This window comes from Pipistrellus kuhlii, unplaced genomic scaffold (assembly GCF_014108245.1).
Source record: "Pipistrellus kuhlii isolate mPipKuh1 unplaced genomic scaffold, mPipKuh1.p scaffold_m20_p_6, whole genome shotgun sequence".
Classification (NCBI taxonomy): domain Eukaryota; kingdom Metazoa; phylum Chordata; class Mammalia; order Chiroptera; family Vespertilionidae; genus Pipistrellus; species Pipistrellus kuhlii.
In genome coordinates, this window is record NW_023425562.1 from 20042053 (window position 1) to 20049975 (window position 7923).

The 7923-nt window shown below is 41.2% G+C and overlaps 1 protein-coding gene across 3 annotated transcripts in view; it reads left to right on the plus strand.

The window, feature by feature from the left end:
• The window catches only part of NOL4 (nucleolar protein 4), a 192396-nt gene extending 184869 nt beyond the window's left edge, over nucleotides 1-7527 (plus strand). For all 3 annotated transcript variants that reach the window (XM_036419148.2, XM_036419149.2, XM_045574535.1), the window contains one exon: nucleotides 5600-7527. In XM_036419148.2, coding sequence (XP_036275041.1) covers nucleotides 5600-5793 — 194 coding nt within the window. In that variant the 3' untranslated portion in view covers nucleotides 5794-7527. The remainder of the gene's footprint in view (nucleotides 1-5599) is intronic.
• Nucleotides 7528-7923: the final 396 nt, after the last annotated feature.

A 7923-nucleotide genomic window follows, 5' to 3' on the forward strand; every position in this document is an offset into this window, starting at 1 on the left:
TAGAGCAGAAGTAAATGAAATAGAGATTGAGACCCTTGAGAAGATAAACAGAATTTATACTTAAGTACACTTGCTAAGAAAAGACATGACTCAAAAAATCAAAATTGAAAAGAGAACACATTACCATTAATACCACTAAAATACATAGGATCGTAAGAGACTACTATAGATAATTATATGCCAACGAATTGGACAATCTAGAAGAAAATGGATAAATTGCCAGAAACGTAATCTAAGACTGGATTATGAAGAAATAGAAAATCTGAACAGAATGATTACTAGTATGGAGATTGAATCAGTAATCAAATCTTCCTATAAAAGCCCAGGCTTCGCTGGTGAATTCTACTGAACTCTTCCACAACATAGAAGAGGAGGGAACACTTCCAAACATAGTTCACTAGTCCAGGTACCCAAGCTGATCATCAGAAGACATGGTTTCTAAGAACATTGCCAGGAGGATGCTGAAGTAGACTTTGTAAACATTTAGTCATTGTCTCAGGCATTGCTTTTTCTTTATTCGGGGATGGATGGCCATTTATAAAAGATACTGGGAGTCAGGAAATCACTGCTACCCAGCTAGAGGAGTGATTGGGGCAGTGATAACCAGGATCAAATTGAGGCTCTAGCCATGAACGAGCCAACTCCCACCACCTCAGTATGATCTCATGTTAAACCTGGGCCTCTTGGGGCCTTTGGCCAGCACGCTGTACACACACACACCACACCTTCCTCTGGGGCAGCCGTCCTTCTCTGTCTAATACTCAAGTTTCCTCCAAGCTGGGCCACGACGGTGCAGGATGGAGGGCCAGGATCTCTTTCTGGCTTTGGACAAGCCAGTGAACCTGTCAGGACTCAGTTTCACCTGCTTTAAAATGGGGAGTCCCTAGTGAGGGGAGAAGTGGGCAAACTTTTCCACTTGTGAATGTTTTTGTTTCATATATTTTTGGTTCCCTATCTAACAACTTGGAAATTTTGAAGAAACACTCATCCAGATAATTCCTTGTGGTTTTCACTTATATATGCAATCCTGACCCTGTAGATCCGAAAGCAAGAAAGATAAGTCAGCTTTCTTCCAGAAAACAAAGTAGCAGGCGTGGGTGGCTGTCTATAGAGCTGCCTGTGTTAATAATGACCTGAATAAAAAAGTGGAAGCCCTGTCTTCTTTGGGAAGTTTATCTCTTTGAGCCAGAGGTGAAGAGTCATCCGTTAAACTGCACAGACTCCATGTCCACAGATTTAACCAACCCAGATGGGATATATTGACAGAAAATGTCGACATCTACTATTAATACATAGGTAGGCCAACGATGGTTGCATCTGTACAAAACACGTGCTGGCTTTGTCATTTTCCCCTAAATCTGTGGTTGGCAAACTGTGGCTCGTGAGCCACGTGTGGCTCTTTGGCCCCTTCAGTGCGGCTCTTCCACAAAATACTACAGCCTGGGTGAGTCTGTTTTGAAGAAGTGGTGTTAGAAGAGGTTTAAGTTTAAAAAATTGGGCTCTCAAAAGAAATTTCAATTGTTGTACTGTTGATATTTGGCTCTGTTGACGAATGAGTTTGCCGACCACTGCCCTAAACAATACAGCATAACTATTTACAATACATAGCGTTTACATTGTGTCAGGTAATGAGTAATACAGAAATGCTTTAAAGTATATGGAAGGATACACAAATACTCTGCCATTTTATATAAGCGACTTGAATATCACAGATTTTGGTATCATCAGGGGTCCTGGAATTATTCCCCTACAGATAACAAGGGATGGCTATATTCAAATAAAATAACTTATCTTACCCCAAAGAGAACTGGATCTGTAGTCCCACCCTTTCTCAATCCCAGTGAAGAGCACATATCAGCAACATGGCAGCAAAACCACCACAAAACGGTACACCTTCGAATGGCAGTCAGACACCCAGACAGAGAGCTACAGAGCTGAGAGCAGAACCCTTCCCGTTTTCTGTCATAAAGATCTGCATGGTCCTGGGATTCCTGAAAGCTAAGAAAATCAGGGTATGTCACAATGCTCAGGAGGGACCTGGGCTCCAGTTCTCTTGGAGTTCGAGAGGCGGTTTTATTTGCACACAGTCATCCCTTGGTATCCGTAGGGGAATAATTCCAGGGAATGATCTGTTTGCAGGTGGGGCCTCCCTACCTCTCACCCTTCCAGCTTGTTATGTCAGTATCTTGATTTTATAACATGAACGAGTGGAAGCTAACTGCTGCTCCATACCCAAAGCTTTGAAAGGCCAGAGCAGAAGTGGGTATAAGTAGCTCTCAGCTGTCAGAGTTCTGGTGCGCTAGTCTCCTCTCTGTCCGAATTAAATTCCAAGGGAAGCCACTTCTGCCTCCTGGCTGACAGAAGCCTTTTCCCTTCAGGGGAGATGGGAGATGGGTCATGTCTTGACCCATCTCCATGCCTCAAGGAGAACTAGAAGGATTTTTAAAAAATCCCTGGTTTAGTTCATGAATGGAATACCATTCTCTGAATCAAAGTTCTGTCTTTAGAAAAATCTGTTGAAATACTTTCAAGTTATAAAATCCTTACAATTTTGAGCATGCCTTTAGTTAAGTGCTTAGTTATACTCAAGGGCTTCACATCCATTACCAGCTGAAAATTTAACAATCATAGCAATTAAGTATTTAGTGTCACAGTTCTCACTTTTCATTAAAAAAATTTATATATATATGTCATATATATATATATATATATATGACATATATATATATATGTCTTAATAATCCAATAAGAATTTATATAAAAGGTCTTTACACAAATGTCAGATTTGAAGATCTTTAAAAGAAAACTATAAACTCATCTAATTAAATGTATTGGGGGCAACATTGGATAATAACACAATTCTATAATACACCATCTGTGTATTGCCTTGTATGCTCACCACCCAGAGGCTAGTCTCTTGCTGTGGCCATAAATCTTCTCACTTTTACCTTCTTCATTCTCCACCCACCCCAGTGCTCCTCTGGTAACTACCATACTGTTGTCTGTGTCTATGAGCTTGATGGCTTTCTGCTTTATCTATCCCACATATAAGTGAAATTATATGGTTCTTGTCCTTTTTCATCTTACTTCACTCAGCATCATACTCTCAAGATCCATTCATGTTGCCACAAATGGCAATATTTCATTTTTCACAGACCAATGGAATAGAATTAAGAGCCCAGAAATAAACCCACATATACATGGGAAAGTAATTTTTGACAAAGCAGCAAAAAAAAACCAAAAACATACAATGGAGAAAGGAAAACCTCTTCAATAAATAATGTTGGGAAAACGGGATTGTAACTAGCCTGCTACGGGATAGCATACACAAAAATGAACTCAGTGTGGTTTAAAGAATTGAATAGAAGCCTGAAACAGTAAAGTATATAGAAAAAAAGCACTAAATGTATGAACTTTGGACTTGAGAGTGGTTTTTGTGAACTTAATCCTAAACACAAGGAAAGTAAAAGCAAAAAACTAAATGAATGGGACTACATCAAGCCAAAAAGCTTCTGGACAGCCACGGAAACTGACAACAAAACCAAAAGGCAAACAATACCTCTGATAAGGGGTCAGTATCCAAAATATACAAAAACCTTACACAGCTCAACAGAAAATAAGCAATCCAGTTTAAAAATGGGCAGACCTGCTCAGACACTTCCCCCTGAGGACATACAGTCTCAGACATGAAAAGATGCACAACCTCACTTGCTGTAGGGAAATGCAAATCAGCAGCACAATGAGGTACCACCGCACACCTGCTGGAATGGCTATTCTCCTTAAGAAAAGTTAAGTGCTGAAGAGGTGTGGAGAAAAGGGAGTCCACTTACACTTCTGGTAGGAATGTAAATTGGTTCAACCGTGCTGGAGGTTCCTCAAAAAATTAGGAATAGCCCTAACTGAGTATGCTCAGTGGATAGAGCATCGTTCTGCAGACTGAAGGGTCCCAGGTTCGATTCCAGTCAAGGGCATGTACCTGGATTGCAGGAACACCCCCAGTAGGGGGTGTGCAGGAGGCAGCTGATCGATATTTCTAACTCTCTATCCCTTCCTCTCTGTAAAAAATCAATAAAATATATTTTTTTTAATTAGGAATAGCGCTACTTACTGTATGATCCAGCAATCCCTCTTCTGGGTATCAGCCCGACAAATTGGAAAACAGTTACTCATAAAGACCTATGTATGGGGGGCAGGGAGCAGCTGGGGAGAGAGCAGTGGGAAGGAGACATCTGTAGTACTTTCACCAATAAAGAATTTAATTTTTTTAAATCTATTTAGCCCTGTGTTCTTTGCAATATTATTCTCAGTAGCCAAGACATGGAAACAACTGGAGTGTCCTTAGACAGATAGTTGGAGAAATATGTGGTATATGCATGAGAAATAATAAAATATAAATTATTATTCAGTAAAAATTTACAAAATGTCAAAAAGCAGAGCTATCTGACTCCCTTTAAATATATGTAAAAAAAAAAAAAATTGACACGTTTTTGCAAATCAATACAGAAGGGACGTGAACAGTACCTAAACCAGTATTCTCAGCCGGGTGTCTCTGTGGCTTTGTTTGTACTAATCATTTGCTTACTGCACACTTCTAAAGCAGACTGCACTCTGAGTCCACATGTTTAATCATAGTCAACCTCACAGAAGAAAACTTTGGTCTGGAAGGAAAAAGTACCCCAAATCGCATCCATATTGTGCCACTTAAATCTATTACATGTTCCCACTCATTGGTGAGTGTGTAATTCAGCATCATTAGCATTACAGCTGGGGATATTTCAGCGTCTGAATTGGTGGGGTCTGATCATTTAACAAACAGCAAGTGAAAAGCATTTGTGATCCTCATCATTTACTTGGGAAGAGAAACTTCTGCATGTGGGAGATAGACCTGTCATTGAATTTCCTAAAAGGCACACGTTAAAGACAAGGTCTTTCCACCGAGAGAGGTGATTGCCAGAAATTAGACCAGGAAAACCCCCAGCCGCTCATTTTGCATCAGTGTTGCTCTTCAGTCTTCCTGAGTGATTTTTAACAAATATATTTTATTGATTTTAAAGAGGAAGGGAGATGGAGAGATAGAAACATTAAGAATCATTGACCGCCAAAACTGGTTTGGCTCAGTGGATAGAGCATCGGCCTGCGGAATGAAAGGTCCCGAGTTCAATTCCAGTCAAGGGCATGTACCTTGGTTGTGGGCATATCCCCAGGAGGGGGTGTGCAGGAGGCAGCTGATCGATGTTTCTCTCTCATTGATGTTTCTGGCTCTCTGTCCCTCTCCCTTCCTCTCTCTGAAAAATCAGTAAAAAAAATATATTTTTAAAAAAAATCATTGATCAGCTGCCTCTTGCACGCCCTATTCTGGGGACCGATCTCGAAACCCGGGCATGTGCCATTCCTTGACTGGGAATGGAACCTTGACCTCCTGGCTCCTAGGTCAATGCTCAACCACTGAGCCACACCGGCCGGGCCTGAGAGCTGCCTTTGATTCGAGGCATCAGCAGCTTCTCATGAAGGGGGGCATGAATGATGTCAACAGCGGGGTATGCTTATGTTCCAAGTGCCAGCATGAACACTGTGTCTGACTCTGTGCCCGTTTCTCTAGGGCCCACGGACCTGAGCATGAAGAGGCAGCTGGCGCCCAGCTCCGGGTCCGCCAGCAGCGCCAGCTCCCGGCCGCAGCTGAGTCCCACCGAGATCAACGCTGTGCGGCAGCTCGTGGCCGGGTATCGCGAGTCGGCTGCGTTTTTATTGCGTTCCGCAGACGAACTGGAAAACCTTATTTTACAGCAGAACTGACTCCAAAGGCGATCCTAGTCCCGGAGGTCTGAGTTCGCCGTTTCCACTAATGACATTTTGATTACCCAGCAGCGATGGCCCTGCTGCCTGGTCTTAAGGGAAACACTTCTGCTCGGCCACCCTGTCTTTGGTCCATAGAGTGATGTGTTCAGGGGCCTCACAGGAACTCTGGCCTCTGAAGCACTTGAGACGCTGTGTGTCCAGCCTGCTGCTTTTTGTTTTAGTGTCAGCATAACTGTCTGGGCCAAAAAAAAAAAAAAAAATGGCTGGTGATTCCTACTTCAAGGATAAAATGCAAGAAGCTTGTGGTATAAAGAACAGCTCCAGATCCAACTGAAATATGAGTGGAATTTGCTACTGACTTATTGAACTAAAAGCTGCAGGATCTGGGGGAAAAAAAAAAAAAAAAAGCCAAAATTTCTTGTTACAGGTTATAACAATGGAAAAAGGATCTTGTATTTTAAAATATATATATATGTAATTTTTATAAAAAGGAAACTTGTTTTTCATTCGAAATGGTCATTTTTACTTTGGTAACTTTTTCATAGGTCCTAAAAGAAAACTGTTTTGAGAAAAACTACTGTAAGTACCTTTTCCACATCCCTTTGCCTTCTCCCCTTTCCAAATTCTTTCTACAAAAAGAACACTTGATGCTGCAAAAACACACCCACATCCCTTGCCTGTGTTCTTGACATGGTCATATCAGGAAGCACTTCCGAGAGAAGCCCGTACTCACGCTGACCCCAAGCATCCCCGGCACCGCTGCAGCTTTACAAAGAGGTTTTCATTACAATTCAGTATTTAAAAAGACATATCATTGGGGGGGGAAGGGGGGCGTCACACTTTGGTTTCCTGCCACTCACCCCAGACAGCCGCTGCTGTGTCTGACGGGCATCCCTCCAGCGGCGGCCGGATGTAGGTGACAATGTTAGGAGGTTGCAAGTGACAATCTGAAAATTTGCACTCGTGTGTAGCTTAGTTTTCATTTCTCTCTCTCAGACACAGTTTCCAAAAAGACCATTGCCTCTCCTGATATGACATGTACGATTTACAGTTCTAGGTAAACGTGATGTAAAGGACTCTCGGTGGCTGCAGTGGCAACTTTAATAAACGCCCCCCCCCCCCCATCCTCTGCCCTTGTTTCTGATTTTGTAGCATTGGATACACACGAAGGGCGTTTTCTTTGTGCACTGAGGCAAGCCTGTTTTTACGCTAGTTATGGAGTACATTGGTTCATGCTTCTCTTGCAGTTTTTCTGTTGTTTCGCTTTGGTTAGATTACAAGTTCTTTGCGCATTCCTGAAATTTGCCTTATTTTATGTACAATTTACGTCATTCGTTTTTTTGACACGTTTAGGCATCAGTGAGATTTCTTATCTACTTGTTATAGTTTTTCAAGTAATGACTGTGATTGTGACCAAGTAATGTGCACTTTTTTCTTGTAACTGTGGACATTGCTATGCTTTTTTCTTCTAGTGTTTCTAGAATTACTGTTCCTTACAAGTTATGTAAACAAAAAACAAAAACAAAACAAAAAATTTTGTGATACTGTTGGTGAATATAATGTGAAAAATCTTATTGAAATATGAGTATTTTGGAAATACATAGATGCACAAACATCTTTTAAGATGTGGATTTAGAGTTTGCTTATTTAAATGAAAATTCAAAAATTGAGGGCTGGTATAATTTTCTTTGTTTTGTTGGGTTTAATAAACAGATTTCTGTGTTAAAACAATGATTGTGAAACCTTATAAACTTTCTGAATAGCCTAATTTTTAACGTTTAGCAGTTTTTAAAGTAGGAAATGATATTGTGTGCCTACAGTTACCACAAAATGGATAACCCATACTTGTACTCAAACAGCCTAGCACAGTGGCCGGCAAATTCATTAGTCAACAGAGCCAAATATCAACAGTACAATGATTGACATTTCTTGAGAGCCAAATTTTTTAAACTTAAACTTCCTCTAAGGCCACTTCTTCAAAACAGGTTTGCCCAGGCCGTGGTATTTTGTGGAAGAGCCACACTCAAAGGGCCAAAGAGCTGCATGTGGCTCGAGAGCCGCAGTTTGCCGACCACGGACCTAAGGTACCTGAGTCTCCACATCCAGTCTAATAATTTATTCCAAAAA